This window comes from Leptonychotes weddellii, chromosome 11 (genome assembly GCF_054177405.1).
Source record: "Leptonychotes weddellii isolate Sample4059 chromosome 11, ASM5417740v2, whole genome shotgun sequence".
Taxonomy (NCBI): Eukaryota; Metazoa; Chordata; class Mammalia; order Carnivora; family Phocidae; genus Leptonychotes; species Leptonychotes weddellii.
Window position 1 is genome coordinate 25,588,701 of NC_138379.1, and position 19,528 is coordinate 25,608,228.

Genomic DNA, 19,528 nt, shown 5'->3' on the forward strand with positions numbered 1-19,528 from the left:
TGTGAGTTTGATTTTCCTGGGTATCTGGAAGCTACAGCAGGTTCTCCTCTTTTTTCGTCATCTCTGTGTTTTCTTCTTGCTGCATAATAAACTTTATTTAATATGAGAGTTATGCTACATATTTTTGGTTTCTTTATATATTTTCAAAGCCTATAATTTAAGGGTATAGAGGGGAGTGGGCCTAGAGATTGGAGATCTTGAAATTTGTCACCTTTATATACTTAGGTTTTCTCTTACCCACGATACCTGGCAAGCCATGTTTGCTTTGGGATGTTCTCCTTCACAAAGAACTGCTATTGTACTCTGGGTTTTTGTTTCCCTCAGTTTTAGCAGAAATAAATAGGAGATAGCAGTCAGTTAGCCTTGCTCATCAGATCCCTGATAAAAAATGGGGCATGGGAAAGCAGTATTTGGCATTTGCCACAACCTAATGGCCATTTTGGTTACCCCCGTTTCCCATACTCACCATTCATGAGGAATAGAGAATATGGGGCAGGGGTCATCTTCTTGCAGGTGGTAGGCAGATTCCCAAGAAAAGTGACTATTCTGGAATTGACTTTGGATTTTGATTTGACTGGAACTTAAATTTTCTAGAGGAATATATCCTATAATTATTTGTGGCAGAAAAATAGGTCACAGTTGTATGATACTTAATTTTGAGGGACATTAACTTTTATTGGGGGGGGCAAGCTAGCAAGGAATCTTGTTTGGCCAAAGCAGTGCTTATATATATTGATTTTTAAATGGTGATACACACGGATGCTGGTCCTCACCACCCTCTATTACTTCTACCTAGTCTAATTCACATTTTTTATTTACTTATCTAGTCCCTGTAGGCATTTGGATTTATTATCTTGGACTACTATTCCCCTGTCAAAGTCTCATCTTAGTTCTTATAATAGAGCCAACATGTTTTTAAATTCTGGGACCCTGCATAAAGTTGGGCACAGGAGCTTTTTTCCTTCTCCTTCCCAAGGCCGTGACCTTCCCTTCCTTGGGTAGGCTCCCAAATTCTTCTGAGAGCGGGTGGGTAAGAAATTACACCCACAGCTGCAGTAGCATTTGGGGAATGCCTTAGTTGAGCCAGAATGTGTGTTGTCATAGTGTGAAGGTGAAACTGCTTCATGACCCCTGGAGGAGAACTCCATGATGTAGCCAGTTCTATTTTGTGATACAAACAGAAAGGGCCACCGCTGCCTAGATCTAGGGAAAAGGATCGCCATAGATGGACGAATGGTATGAGGAGGAGTCATGTAAGAGGTGGGTCAGACCGAGCCAAACTTCGTAAGAGTCTTAAAAATTTGGGATCACCTGAAAGAAAACTAGCGTGGGGGACAGAAGAGCTATTCTTGTCCCACTTGTGCCTCCAACGTGGCCCATGACTTAGCTTAGCAAGGGCAGCACCTCTCTGGCACTCCGTTTTTTTCATCAGGGAAATGGAATTGGATAAACCAGAGGTTTTTCGGTTGAATATTTTTAAGCCAGGGCTAAGTCTTCACACGAAATCTTTCCCCAATTTGTAAAGGAAAGGAAGGCAGTGCGGCTGTGGTGAACACGGGAACGGGTCACTCGCCTCTGCCCTTGTCTGTTTGCTCACGTGGCCCTGCTCCAGCCCTGGGGAGGCTCACGGAACACAGCTTTCAAATCACCAGATGAGGCTGTCTCTGAAGAGCCTGCAGGGGTCATGTGTTGTGATTCATGGGAGCCGCTTTAAGTCACACACGAAATGTCCAGAGTTTGGTACGGAAGGGAGGCTGACCTTGACACAATTCACTGTTGGTCTGCTTTCAAGTTGTTGTGGATTTATCAGACATGTGCATAACTGGAGATCTGAAACTTTTCTAGACGTTCTATTCCTCTCTAATTACTCATAGAAGAGTATATGAGTATATAGAGATCGTATATAGCATCTTATTCTAGGAGGATATTAGGGATATTCCAGGTGAGTAGTCCCTCTGGAGAGATGTTATCAGTCATGGTTTATTCCATTCATTTGTGAGTGAGAGGCTGATCCTGGCACATTTTTCGGCAGTCAGTAAATACCAGAAGTGATGGGTAACTGGGTAACAGAAGGAGGAAAGAAGTGGTGTGTTCAGGAGACACATTTTGCAAGGTTAGAATCATCTTGACAGAAGCAATCGGTGTGCAGATTGAAGGCCTCTTAGGCCCACCCACCATGCCGTGTAGATCCAGATGCCTTCGTGACCCTAATAATACTTTTGTTGACTTGAAGGACACATTAGACCACTCCGGCCCCTGCCTCTGAAAAATCAAAGTTCTCTTTTCCATCTCAGATGTTTTCCCTTGGGAGCAGTGACCTTGAGCCACTGTGACCAGAGAGTGATCCAATTTGTGGATCAACGAATATTTTCTTGGATGGCACCTGGGAAGGGTAATCATTATAACAACCATTACATCACAGCTAATATCTGTTGAGTCATCCTGACGTGTTAAGTACTGTGCAAGTTCTTTACATGCAGCATCTTGTTTAATGTGTACCAAACCTTGGGGGGAGGTAGTATTATTTTCCCCCATTTAAATTTGAGGAAAAGGCCAGTTAAAAAATGGTTTGTTAGAGATTTTTCTGGCTAGACTGAATTTGGGGGCAGAGAATGGGACACTTCCGGAGGCTTAAACTGGGTAAATTCTGAGTGTCTCTGGAGGACAGTGTGATAGCGGTTAAACTTTGTCATATCCCAAGATGACAAGCTCAGGTTCTAAAACTCTCCTAAGAAAGCTCCTGGCAAATATTGCAGAAGTTCGTTCATTCTTCCACTTATTCAGCAAATAGTACTCATGTGCCTGCCATTTGGAAGGTATGGAACCGGGTACTTTGGGTCAAATATGAAGCCACAAGCCATGATCCATACCTTCAAGGATTTCACAGTCTAGGGGGGAGACAAGTCACATGCAAAAAGCAAAACTAAGAAAAATGGAGTAAAAAAATAATTAACATGCACTGATTGTTTAGTCCATACCGTGCATGTGCTTTAGAAACTTTATCTCATTTTATCTCGAGCACAGGTTATGAGGTGGGTGCAGTTATTATCCTCATTTTGCTAGCACACTTGAGAGAACATAAGGACTCTGTCCAAGGTCATGCAGCCAATGTGTGGTGAAGCCTGCAGCAGAGTCCCTGCCCTTAACCTTATGCTGCCTCCATCGTTTAAATTGTAATAGTTTAAAATTGAATCACAGAGAATAGAATAGGGTGAAACATACTGTAAGAAAATATTAACTAATATCCATAGAAGTAAAGATGAAGAGGGAGAATGTAATGAGTCAATGAGAATGAGACAGGAGGCAAAGGGGGCTGAGGAAGAAGACGAAGGAAAGGAAATGCAACAGAGGGAGGAGGAGAACCAGGGAGCACAACATCCAGTGTCAAGGGGGTAGAGACTTTGAGGGACAGGGATGTCGCTGTGGTATGATCCATGGAGATGAGAAGTGAGAAAATGTTTGGGCTTTGGCTCTTAGTAAGTTATTATTGACATTCTGGGAAAGCTTTGGGAAGAGAATAGAAACACAAGCCAGATTGCATGCGCTAAGTTCTGAGTGACCACGTGTCTCTTAAGTTGCTAATTCTGATAACAGAGGGGACCATCAGGCAACATAAACGTGGTAAGTGGGCCAGGTGTGAGAAGTCATAGGGAGTGGAAAGGTCTGTGGCCAACTGGATGAAGGTCAGTATTGACTGGTCTTCTGATTTTCCAAAAGTGGCTAGAAAATCAGAATTTTTTGCATGACATCTCCTGATTTCTAAATGTTAGTTCAATTTAAAAACAAAACACAAAACAGCATTGAGGGCCAACTGTAATACATCTGTGGCCTGTATTTGGCCTACCAGCTGCAAGCTTCTGGAATCCTCTTTCCAAAAGTTTAGATGTGAAATGAAGAAGCATCTCAAAAATAAGCGTGGTTTAGGATTGTATGTGAGAGGTGTGTGTGTGTGTATGTGTGTGTCAATGGCTGCTTGTTTTTGTTTTCTTGGGTTTGGTAAACAAAAACTCATTAAGAAGGAGGATTAAATAGAGACAGAGATACCCAAAATATCAAAAATAGATGTCTGGAAAATTAAAGCGCCAGTGAGAGTGGGAAGAATAAGATCAAGAGGCCAGTTATTAGAAACATGAGAAGATGGGCTAATTTCCCACATTTCGTTCATTTACTTGCTATAGTCATCACTTTGCCATACTTGTGAATCATCTGTATTATTTGCTCGATAGTTTTCTTTAAATCATCTCCTATTTTATATGTAAAAATAGAAAAATGAAAGTAGAGATGAAAAACAAACCAAAAATGAAGCCATATATCATTATTTGTACTGTCATATTGTATTTTTCCAAATATGCATTTTTAAAACATACAGAACTATTTGACGTTTTGTCAAAAGTTTATCTCCATTCCACTTAAAATAATCTTGTATATCGCTCGTAGAACATATAGCATGTCTTGGGAAAGATGGAATGCTTAGTTAGAGTTCTTTAGGTCATTCAAAGCAAGAATTTTTCCATGTTAGAATAACTGTATATAGTCTCGGGTTTTTTTATTCAGGCACGTCAACTTCAATGGCCTGATCTGAATAAAATGGATCAAGGCAGGCACCTCTTTGTCTGACAATTTTTAAATGATGCTATATGAATACCAAGAGGTTTCGAGCTTGACTGCAGAACCTTCCAAATTAACCTCGAAAAAAAATACCATCAAGTAACAGATTTGTCAGCTGCCCTGCTTACACCTTTCATATAAAACAAAGGTTGGCAGATAATAAATGAAAGGTCAGTTCAGAAAAAATTACATATAAAAATTGTATATATAGGGGCACCTGGGTGGCTCAGTTGGTTAAGCAACTGCCTTCAGCTCAGGTCATGATCCTGGAGTCCCGGGATCAAGTCCCGCATCGGGCTCCCTGCTCAGCAGGGAGTCTGCTTCTCCCTCTGACCCTCCTCCCTCTCATGCTCTCTCTCTCTATCTCATTCTCTCTCTCAAATAAATAAATAAAATCTTAAAAAAAAATTGTATATATAAAAATTACATATACATAAATATATGTCAGACAGTGTCCCAACATAGGTAACAGAGGATGGAAGTTGGAAACTACTTCTGGAGTCTCAGAAAGAGACGAATTTGTTGGCAGTATGTAAATATCACCACTGTTTCCGCGGCTCTCCATTTTGGTGGCTACTTCTTTATGCTGAGTCTCCAAAATTTGATTTAAAAGACGCTGAAGAGACCTGTCTCCCTGAAGAAGATTTACTTTGCAGCAGTTTCACTTTCTCTAAAAAAAAGATGGCTCAAAGGGGGAAAATATACTTCCTTTGCCTTGTTTCTCAGTCTCACTCATGCCATTCCTGAACCAAAACTCTAAAATGGAAAAAGTGAGAAGCTAAACCTTCTTGCAAGAGCAGTGGTGCATAAAGAAAGGCTTACAGTGAGTCCATCATCATGAATGATTAAAACGGAACTGGGCAGCTATAGCATGACTTGTACAAGTAGAGTTGCTCAAAGACTCATGCAGGTCTGACCTGCCTTGAGATGACTGTCAAGGAAAATGTGTCAGCCCATTCTGGCTTTGGGGGCACAGGTGACTCTGGGGGTGCAGTATCAGGCCAAAGGGGGTCACAGAGCCATGATGTTAAAGTCGTGGGGCATCTCACAAATTTCCAGTGTGCGTGGTGTCGGGGATTTATGGCCTGTTAATACATCTCTCAACTGTATCTTAAGTGTAGGGAATTGTGCAAAATATAATTCTATCCGAGTAGCTTGCAACATACATCACACTCCTCATTGCCTTATGCTAGTGCACATTATAAACTTGCAAAAACATACATTTGAGAGGGCTTCCTATTTTCTGTGAGCTCTTTAGCACAGCCTTACGCATAACTGAGGCCAAAAGCACGTCGAACAGCATTGTGCACTAGTAGTCAAGGATATCCATTGACGCTTGGCCGCGATGCTTGTGGTTTCTGCTTTCTGCAGTGTTATTTTCTGACTGCTTTCATCTCTTTCTTAAGCCTCCCTATTAAACCATGTGTTATAGATGCAATTTCATTACTGATAGAAACCTAAAAATTGAAAGCTAAAGAAAATAGCATTACAAAGCATATTCTGGTGATCTTAAAAATCATTTCAGGGGCGCCTGAGTGGCTCATTCGATTAAGCGTCCGACTCTGGATTTTGGCTCAGGTCATGATCTCAGGGTTGTGAGATCGAGCCCCGCATCGGGTTCCATGTTGAACACGTACCCTGCCTAAGATTCTCTATTCCTCTCCCTCTGCCCTTGCCCCTCACCCCCACTGGCGTTTGCTCTCCTTAAAAAAAAAAAAAGTTTCAATATTAGCAAATATGTTTGCAGTGTGCTGCTGAGATTGAGGACTTCACAGCATAGTCTCTGCAGTTTGCATTGCTGAGGTCCAAATACCTATGGCAAAACTTGCCCCCACCCCCAAAATATAATTTTCCTCCCCACTAAGCTTCATTAATTAAATCATTGACTCTGGCTTGCTGGTAAGGACCAATTCCTACAACAAGTGTATCCAATTTCCTGCTAGTGATAACTTTCATTCTTCCTGGAATAGCAGGAAACATTAATTTTGCATTGGACCCAGGAGTCTCAGGAAGCTGGAATTATAGGCACCATTGCCCCGCCCTTTTCTCCCCTAAAATAAAGTGAAATAAAATAAAATGAGCAGCAGCTCTGCAGTGAGGCTTGAGGGATGGGTAATGACAAAGAAGAGAAAAGGGCATTAATTTCAGGATGGGGACAGCTGCCCGGCACTATCTCCCTTTGGATTTTGGTTCTTATAGCATCACGGTGAGTTATTAATATGTATGATCCGTACTTTATTCAAACATTATAAATCTATGCAGAAGTCTGGTGTTTGGGTTTTCCTTTATAGCTTTCATTCTTCTTCCCAGAATTATCTCATTTTGATCGGGAAACTTTTGCATAAAAAGCACATACCGAGAACTCACATTTCCATACCATAAATATTAAAAGGGGGTTAAGCTTTACAGTTTCTTCTCCCATCCCAATGGGAGGAAAGTTAGCCTTCTAATCAGGGGGCCATTATTAATGTTCTTTTTATTCACAAGCTACAAGGTAAATTTTAACTTACAATATGAAATTGTACTCTGTAGTTCCTTTCCTTTATGTACATTGTGAAATGCTTGGCTACGCCATGTCTTTTGTATGATATTACTACAAATATACTTTTGAAGGATATACTACAAATCAAGCAGTCCTTTGAGTTGTTAAGAACAGTTGGTTGGCTTAATTTTTGAGGACCAAACCAAGTCCAGACCTTTTTTTAAGGATCGTGATTAAAGTGCTTTTCACTGGATAATTATAAAGTATGATTCATCACAGTGTATATTCATCATGGTAAATCTCTAGCATGCAGAAGACGGAAATGGAACTAGAAAGCTGAATGTCTTCTTAGTAGCTTTTAAGCTTCTTAGCAGCTTCCTCTCTCCTGTTTATTGTCATTTTTTTTTTTCTGCTAGCATAAAGGCGTAGTCATAAATTTTGGTTCCCATGGAAATAGAAAGGAATGCGTGAGCTATTTCATTCGGGTGTACTGTCTGCTAATCACAGTCTCGGCTGTTGTACTTCGTGATGGGAAATGAACGTGCTAATTGGTACTCTTTTTTCTTATTTCAGGAAACCTGCCATATGAATATAAAATAGTGATTGCTGGGAATCATGAACTGACATTTGATAAGGAATTCATGGCAGACCTTGTTAAACAGGACTACTACCGTTTCCCCTCTGTGTCCAAATTGAAACCAGAGGACTTTGACAACGTTCAGTCCCTCCTGACAAACAGTATTTACTTACAAGACTCGGAGGTAACAGTGAAGGGATTCAGGATATACGGGGCACCTTGGTAAGTGCTCATTGGAACAATCTTCCCCCTTCTTGTTTTTAGTTCAGCACTAAGAAATCATGATGCAAACGTAGGTGCTTTCAATGGCAAGGATAAGGGTGGAAAGAAAGCTTATTTGTATATTTCCAACACAACACAGATTCTAGCACTGCTGGAAAGAACGGTGCTTGTTGTTTTCACCGTCGTGCAGATTTCCTTAAGCAAGATCAATGGAAGTAGGGCTTTGGTAGATATGCATATGTTTATGTGACTGGGGCTATGTGTGTGTCTGTGGGACACAGAAGGGTTTGGGGGAAGGTCACCGTGTTACCCTTCACGTGGAGTCAGCTACTCTGAACATGCCATCAGCCTTAGGTAACTCATTTCCTTCTCATTTTACACTGGAAACACTCATATCTTGCTTAGGTTAGGTTTTCTCAAATCTTGCTACACATCAGAATCACCTGACTAACTCTGAAGAAGTACAGATTTTTGAAGCCATACCCCCAGAGACTCTGATTCTCCTTCCTGAGGTAGAGCCCAGCAATTTGTATTTTTAAAGCTCCCCAGACGAGACTGATGTACGCTCAGTTTGAAATTTACAGGTTGAGGCTCAGTGCTGAGAATTCTAGCACTGAGCTCTAGAAAACTTGAAACAGGTGCGTATTCTTTGGGACCAGACAGGAAGCATTTGATCTTGTCTCTCTCATTTGTCACTTGTGTGCTTTTGAAGAAGTTAATTCACAGAGGATGAGCCTCAGTTTCTGCACCTCCAAGACAGTGGAGATAGTACTTACTTTAGAGGATTATTATGAGGATTAAATTAGGTGACGTTTTATAATGGATGTGGAAGAGTGCCTGGTGGTTTGCTTAGGGTAATGATGATCATTTTCTGGCCTCAGTACTGCTCCTAAGTATTTATGTGAACTTGAGCAAGTCACTTAGCCTCCAAACCAGTTTCTTCATCTTTAAAGTGGGAGTTTTAGACTAGACGATCAATATCAGAGGAGCCTTGGATTTTTATTTATCTACTTTTTTGAGAGCTCTGTGTGTATATAGAGCAGAAGAACTAACCTTTACTCACCCAACCTGGAGAAGTATCCCAGCCCTGTGCTAGGATTTACGGATAAGTCTGGAAGAGGACAAAGAGCGTGAATTCAGATTGGCCATCCCACTCGACAGTTTGGTTTGTTCTCTGTAGAGTAGAAAGTTGAGGTTATTTTCTCAGCAGTTGATCATTTTTTTTTCCTAGCTTTACTAGTTGGTATCCAGAAGGACTGAGGAGTGAATACAGGAAGTATATTTCATTTAAAAATCAACCCGACAATGACTGTGAACGCTTACTTGAGTACCTACTGTATGCCAGCCATTGTTCTAAGCCTTTTTATCTTTTATCTCATTTTCCTTAAAATGCCTTTAAGAAACGGACACTGCTGTGATTCTGATTTTGCAGGTGAAAAAAACTCAGGCACAGAAAGGTTAAGTAACTGCTCAGGGATTGCCCAGACTCTGAGCGGCAGCATCCTGGTTTTGAGTCTGACTGCGGTGTGCACCATATGACTGAGATGGTCATGGTAGCGGTGTGGACATTGGGGGTTATAATCTGCAGTGGTGATGTCCAGCTTTACTAATGTACATCAGTGAATGTTTTATATACACAAGGTGGTAAAGGGCAAGAGAACAAACAGTAGAAATTGGTCCTATCCAAGTGTAATCTGAAAACTGGTCTCAGGGTAACGCCCGATGTCGGTATGAGCATTTCTGAGCAAACAGCCAGAGAGGGAGCTTTTCCATCCTCACAGCTCTCTTCTTAATGACTATGCAGGAGGTGAGGAAGGACCTCTGATTGGCAGAGAAGCTCTGCGTGGAGTTAAGATCATTTTTTTAATACCTGAAGTTGATTTTTGAAAGACTTTCGAAGGCACGGAACATGGAAGGCCGTTCCTGAACAAGCCAGACTTTGAGACACCTCCGGATTGATAGTTGCTGAAATGATGATAGCAAACAAACTTCCTCCATTATCCGAGCAGATTCAAATCTGTATAGGATAAGGTTTAGCTACACCAGCTGACGGCTGTGATGAATGAGGGAGTGAGGCAGATCTTGCAGCATCTCAAATTTAAAAAATAAATAAATAAAATAAAAATTTTAAAAATTAAAAAAAACACACTACATAGTAATTCAAATATGTGATGTAATGGGGCATAATCCGTTTTTGATGGCAGAAATATGTGATGTGATGGGGCGTGAAGACTTCAGACAATGTTTATGTCTGAGCAGAATTGATGTCATTCAAAAATTGTTTATTTTAGTAAGATGGTTTAATCAAGAAGGTAGGCAGGGTGCGTCTTCTGAAATGTTATCCTAAAGTTGTTTTTACACATAACATGTTGTGATTTCCAGAAAGTTTAAACTATTTCCTGCCTAGCACTTCTTTACAGTAAGGGAGATCTTTAAATGGAATTTGTGTCACCCATAGGAATTGCTGTACTTTGTCTTTTGACTAAGAATACAGAGGTTGATGAAAAGCAAATTTCAGTTTCAATATATATTTTGGAGGTATAGTAATTTGGATCTCACTGTGAAGATATTTTGTTAAAATTAATAAAATAAGATGAAAACAGAGGAGGAGGCAAACCATAAAGGACCTGTAACTCTAGGAAACAAACAGAGGGTTGCTGGAGAGGAAGGGGCTGGGGGGATGGGGTAATTGGGTGATGGGCATTAAGGAGGGCACCTGATGTAATGAGCACTGGGTGTTATATACAACTGATGAATCACTAAATTCTACCCCTGAAACTAATAATACAGTATATGTTAACTAAATTGAATTTAAATTAAAAATTTTAAAAAAAGTTAATATCCCCAGAACTGCTGATAATCTGAACATTGATTTGGGAATGCCCGTGCTAGCCTTTCTGTGCAGAGAGCACAGATTTTCCTAGCTCTCCCCTTTATTTAGCCCTTGGGCTGGTTTCTGAACATCTCCCTGTCTCTGTTTTCTCATCTTTAAAGTGGGAGATAGCAGCATTACTTCTTCCATGTGGTTGCTATGAGGATAAATGAGTTAATGCATCTGCAGCACACCAAAGACTTCCTGGCATAGAGTAAGCATCTAATGAGTGTGAGCTATTACTGATTACAGGGGGGTTAGTCTTCCAAATCTGCTTTATACCTTTGTCCATCTTCATACGAAGACTGTTAGACTAGGAGTTAGATGGGGTGCATTCGAGCTTAAATTCAGCCGCTGCTGATTGAGTGACACAAAGCTGATCACTGAACTTCTGTTTTTGTAAAATAGGGCCAGCGAGATCTGCCCTAGTATCTCTAATCCACCACTTGCTTAAATAGTCACCAAAGCTAAAATTTTCAAAGAGTATCCATATTTGCTGGCATGCTTGATTATTTTAATATCTTGTACACGTTGTAACCACTTTCACTTACGAATTTGACTAGAAGCAAAGTTTGGGTGGATTTATACCAGAGCTTTACTCCCTTCAGAAGTTAGGTTTTTCCATCCCCGAGATTCACCCATAGGTGAATGCCTACTTAGTAACCCATTAGTTACTCCAGCCCCCAAATAATGTAAACCAGTTTCAGTTTGATTCCCAGGCTTTTCCAGTGAATTTTGATATTACTAATGGTCTTAATTTCCAAACAAATCAAAATAAGAGCCTTGATATGAAGGATTTCCATCCTGTCATGGGTTTCTCGAAGGTGACTGCCATCCCACCAGGAAGATAGCTGTAACTCCCGTATTTTAAAAATGTGGATCGTGACTTGCTTTTTAGTATAGAAAAGGAGTACTAGTCCGTATTCATTACACTGTTTTAACTTGTAGCACAGCTGAAAGCTTCCCAAAGATGAGAGAGAATTAAAGCAATGTCTCTAATTTACAATTTAGCCGGAATCTGTATGGGGAGAATAACTCACAACACTTCCAAGGATCTGTGTGTGTTTGCAATAGGAGTGCACTGTGGTACTTCTTAGATTCCTGAGGAAGAGGTCTGGGGATATTCAGTGGTCTCCCTACACAGATGAAGACGTAAGTGTGCTGCCTTCTCCCGGAAGAAAGGTGCTCCCTTGGAAGGAAGGCAAGAGCTGACTAGATCCACACAGCACCCCTGCCTCGGGAGGCCTCATGGCAGGTTCTGTGGCTTCTGTATATATTCCTTCACCATCTTGTTCTCCCAAGTATCTTGAAGAAAGGAATCAAGCCTGTTGTATTAGCATCTTTGGGAGTAACGGTTTAGACACAGCTTTTCTTAACTTCTCCTATTATGCTTTTCTGTCCCTCTTTGGGGGAGAAAGAGAAGGTCTCGTGTTGCCAGGAGGTTAGGTCTGCCTAGGACTTGGGTCCCACGACAGGAAAGCTTGTGGATTTCTTGTATCCCTCGTGTTGATTTTCTGCCACCACCTTGGTTCCTAATTTCCTGTTTATGATCACTCTGAGTTCTGTCTTTTCCAAAGGCTGAGAGTATGGCTTGGAGGAAGGAAACAAAATTTTAATCTGTTTGTCTGGCCAAGGTTGGGGGGAAGGTGGAATTTTTGGTTACTGGATCTGTAGCCAGCATCTTAGTACAAAGAGGTTTCAGGAAACCCACTCACCATTTAAAAATCCACCAGCCCCTTTGGTTTTTTGTTTTTTGTTTCTTTCAATTGCTCTTTTGATACTAAGATGCTGTGTCGAAAAAAATACAGGTACTAACTGATCAGGAGCCAAGCTGCAGAAAGTAAAAAGCCCGTAGTGCTCCGACCCAAGCAGAGCAGTCGTATTGTTCCTCGGTGGCTGCACCTTGTTCCCCTCTTGAACAGAAATGCAGGGCTGGTCTCCCGTGGCTTTTAATGAATATGAGCGGGGCTTTCCGATGTCCAGGAATTTGATCTCGATGCTGACCAGGAGGTCAGGAACAAAGAACACACTTTTTCATGTTAGAGTAGATCCAGGTGTAATTTGTCAGATTTAGTAACTGTGGAGGAAGTGCCTTAACTTCTGTGGCAGGAAAATTAGATCGGGCCTAGATGGTGTAATTCTAAAATGGCTGCAGGAACAAGAGAAAGCCCATTGAGTTGCATCTGCCAAGGAAGGGTGAGCAGGATGTTTTTTTCCCCTCCTCCCCTCCCCTCATTGCGGATCCACAAACATGTTGAGTTCATCCATTCATTCAAGTATAATTTTCTCAGCATTTTTGGAAATGGGAGTTGTTAAGTGTCGATGCCTCTCTCTGCAACGTTTGTAATTGTGTTTGCACAGAAATAGCTACAAGGTTGCTCACATTTCCTTGTTCTGATCAGTGCAATAGTACTTTATGTTTACCCTGTCAGAAAAACTTCAGATGTTTTTATTTCCAGTTATAAGTTCTATAATGCATCATGTATTTTGCTGACAGTCTTCACGTTCTTGAAATAGTGAACAAATTAACAGCAGATATTGAGTAAGAGGATTAGGAAACCAATTGGCAGCTCATATGATAGAATTCAGATATGGGGATGGGTGGAATGGGCTCATTTATTTTATTTTCACAGTCCTACTTTGTAATTAACTTGGGCCAAAAAAAAAGGAAAGAAGAAAGAAGAAAAAGAAAAGAAAGAAACCTCTCCATGTTCAGCAGGAAAGTCCTTTCATGCTAAAGAACAGGAATGTACAAACACTATTGGTTCCTACCACTGTCTCAGGGATTCCAGCTTTTATTCAGGAGGGTTCAGAAAGGTACTGGTACAGAAAAAGGTCTGTGTATGTGTTAAACAAATACGCACTCTGCTTTTACATGATTCTGTTTAAAGGCCCAGGGTAACATTTCATTTTTCTTGGCATGGGGCCCATAGACTCTCCCATATGAAACCTATGGGTGTTCTGCCCTGCTCTAGGGTTACAGGCTCTGTTTACATTTTTGCCTGTTCCAGAATGCAGCTGACTGTTCTTAAAGCTGCGTGGGATCAGGTTCACTTCTGGTTTAACAAGTGCCCTGTTTATTTGAAAAAGGAGAAAGCAACACCGATCACTTTGCTTTCCACGTCCCATCCATAGCCATATCAGTAAGTAGCGGTTCCGAAGCCGGGTTATGCAGGGCCCATGCTGTTTGGATCACAGTCAATACCTTTCCACCCTGCTCCATCCAGACCCTTAAAGCCTGTCCTGATGCCTTTATCTGACGTGTCGATGGTAGCTGTGTAGAAGAATGTGGAGGGGGGCATAGAAATGTTTGCGTGCATTCGCATATGCTTAATATCAGCTATGGGCATAAATTAAATTTTTGCTTGCACATTCTGAGAGATGACCTCAACTAGCAAATGACAATAATAGCCTCACATGTGGATGATGACTTCACTCAGAGAACTGTCCCATGTATTCTCTCAGTTGGGCTTCACAACAGTTCTAAATAATTAAAATTTAAGTTAAAAAGTAATTCTAAATGATTGAAGTAAGCAGAGTATGTATTAATAACAATAATTAATAATAGCAGTATTTACAAGTGCCTGTATGTCAGGTGCTGCTCGGTATTGCCTCCTTTTGCCGGAGGAGGCCTAGATAGAATTTTTGACAGAGACGGTGACTTGCCCAAAGGGATTGGAGAGAAAAAGGACTAGAATCCAGCCTTCCTATGCGGAGCTCCTTAGACTAAACTGGGATATCCTAGTAACCAGATGTCCTTCTACTCCTTGACCTGAGCTTAGCTTTTTCCATCTAGTTGCAGCAGGGGCACACAGAAATCCAGGCTAATACTCTTCAGGAGCTCTCAGGATTCTGAGTAAGGTGCTCCTAGGGGGAAAGTAGGGATATTGAGGAAACAGTTAAAGGAATGATCCAATATTTGTTTGCCTGACGAGCTACAGAATCTAGGGTTTTCTGTGAAAAATCTATGTTTCAGTGTGTCATAAGACATGGATCACCTCCTTCTGGTCCTTCTGCTCCGTAGAGATGACTCACGATTCCTTTGCACACACGTCCGCGGGGAGTAAGTATTGGGTGCCTGTGGCTTTTTTCCCTCTGTGGCACCAGGTAGCGGCTGAGGAACGCTGCAGCCCTGGGCAGATGCAACAAGAAGGCATTGCTGGAGTGTGCCCCTGCTGAGGTCAGGACTGCCTCGCGTGGGTCCACACACCAGGCTCCAGGGAGCATGCCCTGGCCCTTGCCACTGAGACCCAGCCGGCTGGCTGGCTGCTGGCCGTTCTTTCATTTTCTCGTATAACACGAACAGGCTCCTTTTCAACCACAGTCGCTGCTGGGGGATGGAAGGCCATGATACGGCGGCTCTAAGCTCTATGAGGGCAGGGTCCCCGTCAGCTTTGTTCTCTGCGTCCCCTCGGGGAGCCCAGTGGGTGCTCAGTCCGTATCAGCTGAATGAATGAAGGAGGGCGGTGGTGGTAGAGACATGTCTGTGGCCAACAGACTGAAGGTAGAGGGGTCATGAGTTGCAAAGGACAGAATATTTCCAGTATGAGATCAAGCACAGCCATGAATCTATCAGGAGGACTAGAGATGGTAGAGCAAAATGGAACCAAACAGAGCACTAAACTATGTTTGTGAGCTTTGTTCCTATTAGATCCATCGTGAACATTCATAAATATAGAGAGTAGAACGTCTCTCCAGGTGAGCATGGTTTAATAAAAATGTGAGGAATGGGAGTAGTTGGACAAACCTAACCTTGAAGGCAGTGAGAGTTTTCAGAGGAAGCCTCCAACAGTATTTTTAGGTTCTTATCATTTCTGTACTTCAGATGCCTTATCCCCAGGCTAGGAGCAACTGTAGAAGTTTCTATTAGAGTTGAAAACTGTTTCTTCAAGCTGCAGCAAAAGTAGGTAGTGTAAAGTGTGAGTTTGGTAGGAAGCTAGACCAGCTGGGCGCTCAGAAAGTTCTTTGGACATTAGAAACCAGTTATCAGACATGTGGTATTCTCTTTTCTTAATGGTCAAATTCCCAGTGGTTGGATTTTTAGAGATGAATTAAAGTCATGTGGATTCTGTGCCATTTCTTTTCAAGCTCTTTGACCAGCATGGATTTCTGATTTTATACTCTGAACCGTAAGTGTAATGTGAATTTCTCCAGGTATCACCAGATAGTGAGTGCACTGGGGTCCGGTTGACAGTCTTGATCCAAATTTGCCTGGTTCCAGTCACTGCTGCCAGCCTGCCTCCCGCCGTGCACTTCTGCCCTATAGAGCCCACGTGCCCCCTAGTGAGTCCCAGTAACTCCCCAGGTTCATTTAATCGTCCCAATGATCAGTGATGAAGGTGAAATGGGCCCTGGAGCACACGTTTTGGAGGTTGCCGCTGCCACGGAGTGCTCCTCTTTGGCCTGGCACCACATCTGCACAGTCTTCCTCCTTTTCCGCCTTCCGATGAGTCTGCGGGCTGCCCAGGTTGCTTCACAATAGGGGCGTGATAATCAAAGCCACGCTCTGTTCTCTGCTCCACAGGAGAGAGGCCCTCTGTCCTTCTGGGCTGCTCTGTGAGAAGCAGTCAAGACATGATGTCACGCACCTCCTAATGATTCACCTCTAAGCCCGTGGGAGCTTGTTGGGGATAGGCCAAACCGTGTTGTGCTCAGGGACATCCCTCTGACAGGGAAGGCTTTGTTGAAACTGGGTTAAGCTCTTCTTTCTGACTTGCTCTTCCCTGGAGCCATCTGCTCCTCAGGTTTATTAACAAACTTCTGGCAGAACCTCCCCAGTGGGCAGACGTACCCTGAAAGGTCTAATCCCCAGACTGGACGTAGCTTAAACACCTGCAACCCTGTTCTCCCTACTGACGGGAGGCAATGGAGGGTAGAGGCAGCGGACTTTAGAAACAGGATGCATTTACTTTGTTAGGCAAGTTATTCCATCTCTCTGAGCCATACTTTCATCTGTCAAATGGGTATGCAAATAGTAATAACTACTATATATTAAGCATCACCCACATCCAGGTGCCTTATATCACATTGTTCTTAAGTGTTACATCGACCCTATAAAGAAAATAAGATTACCCCCATTGGAGAGATGATAAAAATTGAAAGTTAGAGAAGTTAACTAACTCACCCAAAGACACACATTTCCTGAAGTGGCAGAACTGGAAGTCAACCCCAAAGCCATTATGTTTTTCACTACTTGGCATATTTTTATGGGATTAAAATGTGGTCATGTATGTTAAGTTCTTGGCACTCGGTAAATGCTTGGTAAATATTATTTTCTCCCCTGAAAGGTAACAGTTGTGTAGTTTTATAACGGTTATTATTTTTGTTTATTTGGTTGGTTGGTTTTGTGTTTGTTCTGTTTTATTTTCTTTTTTTATGCATCAGGGGAGAAGGGGAGAAGTGAAGAGGCAGAAAAGAGATGAATAGGAAGCATAATCTAGGAAAATGATTCCTCCAGTTTGTGTATGTGAGAGAGAGAGAGAAAGAAAATTTTTAAAAGCAAATAGTGTACAGCTTCCTTGCACGGCAGGTTGCTTAGGATCTGGGTAAGTGGAAACCATTTAGGAAAGGTACCCCATACATGGGCTGCATGTGGTCAGAAGACATGGAAGTGTGAATAGATGTCTGTTAAATGAAGACAGAGGGGGCATTTTCAAGGTCACTTACATGAAGTGTCATTTGAAATGTATGAGTAATGCTTGGTAGTGCATTTTCACCCAGGAAAAATAAAGGTAATCTTGGATGGAGACTATAAATTGAATGTGGAATGTTCCATGGGGCCGCTCAAACAGGAAGCTAATGGCAAATGTGAAAGCCTGTGGGTTCGCAGAATGTGCGTGCGTTCTGTAAAGAGTAGACGAGATGAGTTACAAATCTGCATTAATCCAGGGGAGGACTTAGAAAGACTGTTTTGCTCAAATATGAGAAAAGATCGGCTTAGTTAAAGTGTAAATACAGTTACTAAGACCAAGAATATCCAAGTATGAAATTTGCGGCAAAAAAGAAAAAGGCAACAAAGGGAAACACTTCGAGTATAAAGGCAAATTAGAGAAAGTGGTTAGGAACCAGCCTCAATAAGATTCTTCCCAAGATAAAATCTCCCAAGCCAGCATCTGAAGGTGCTGGTGATACTTTGGGTAATTTAGATACTTTCAGTCCTAATGTCCCTAATGTCTGGCATGGTCGATTTAGGATAGATCACATCTCCTCCTCCCCCCCACCAAAAAAAATAGTGCTAAAATTTCATATGATCCTACAGTAAATCAACATTGAAGGCTAAATAAAACCAATGATGTTTATAAAGGAAGAAAAAAAGAGTTGACACACTGATTTTCCACTTTTTTGTAAAACTGGGTAGGCACTTATTTTACCTATTATGTACAAAATGGTTGTACACGAAACTAAGTGCCTCTGATGTGGCTTAATAACTGGAGATCACTGTTTCTCTCACTCGATTTCAAGCTACAGTATATATTGAAATTGTGGGGCATATCAATCTTAATACTGAATACTGAATACTTTCCATACCACTGGAGGCTTCATGAGCAATGGAAAGTAGCTTGGAGTACCATGGTTCTAGAAAGAGGACTACCGAAGACAGAAACTGGGAAAAAAACTTCGTATTGTCTTAATGATTTAAAAATCTATCCCCCTCTCACTAGCCATAGTTGGGGTCTCTATTTTTATTGTAAATCAGGAATCAATTAAAAAAAAAAGCCTTCTTGCTTTGATCTTTACAGAACAAAATAAGAGATGCTAGACTAAAACCTAATCAGAAATTGTTGATGGCAAGACTAGTTGGAAATATGCTGTTGGCTTGTTATTAGCCACCTTCTTGCTCTTTTTCTTCTTTTCCTTTGGTGTTATGCCAAAAAAAAAAAAAGATTGTGGAAAGGAAGTTTGTTTAAGAGACTTAGTTTGTGGGGTTTACTTTTATATTATTTAAATAAATGAATCCAGGGTGCCTGGGTGACTCAGTGGGTTAAGCGTCTGCCTTTGGCTCAGGTCATGATCTCAGGGTCCTGGGATGGAGCCCTCCCATCAGACTCCCTGTTCAGTGGGGAGCTGCCCCCCCCATGCTCTCTCTTGCTCACTCAATGTCTCTCTCTCTCTCAAATAAATAAAATCTTTAAAAAATAAATAAGTAAATAAATCCATAGGAAGCATTTGAGAATGAGGATTGTAGGTTTTGCTTATGATGCCTCTGTTACTAAGCATTCCTTTGATACTTAACCGTTTTTTCAAAGGAAATAGCAAGGAAGTTCCTTTTCTTACCCAAATTCAGCCTCTCCCTGAAAAAAATATATAATTCTGTAAGGACAAGTATTTACCTGTAGGTTGAGCAGAATGAGTAGGAAAATGGAAAACCCAGGTGTGTGTGTATAATGCTAGCCCTGACCTTTGTGCTTTTAGACAGCTCTTCCCAGAGGTGAGTTCTGTGTGGTTGCCCCTTGCAAGGCAAGCTTCGAAGGCAGGCCTGTGAAAGCAGGGGGATATCCGGGGTATTGAGTACCTTCCTGTGCTCAAACACATCATATGTGCTGTTCAATATTACCATTAAAGGGAAGATCTGGGGGCGCCTGGGTGGCTCAGTTGGTTAAGCGACTGCCTTCGGCTCAGGTCATGATCCTGGAGTCCCGGGATCGAGTCCCGCATCGGGCTCCCTGCTCGGCAGGGAGTCTGCTTCTCCCTCTGACCCTCCTCCCTCTCATGCTCTCTGTCTCTCATTCTCTCTCTCTCAAATAAATAAATAAAATCTTTAAAAAAA

At 41.8% G+C, this 19,528-nt stretch overlaps 1 protein-coding gene across 6 annotated transcripts in view; it reads left to right on the forward strand.

Moving 5' to 3' along the window:
- Positions 1-19,528, forward strand: part of MPPED2 (metallophosphoesterase domain containing 2) — a 171,374-nt gene that overhangs the window by 77,946 nt on the left and 73,900 nt on the right. For 5 of the 6 annotated variants that reach the window (XM_081798431.1, XM_081798427.1, XM_081798430.1 and 2 more), the window contains exon 4: positions 7,664-7,889. In XM_081798431.1, coding sequence (XP_081654557.1) covers positions 7,664-7,889 — 226 coding nt within the window. Of the gene's footprint in view, positions 1-7,663; positions 7,890-9,693 lie in introns of all 6 variants that reach the window. The other variant, XM_031022187.2, reaches the window with a different exon arrangement.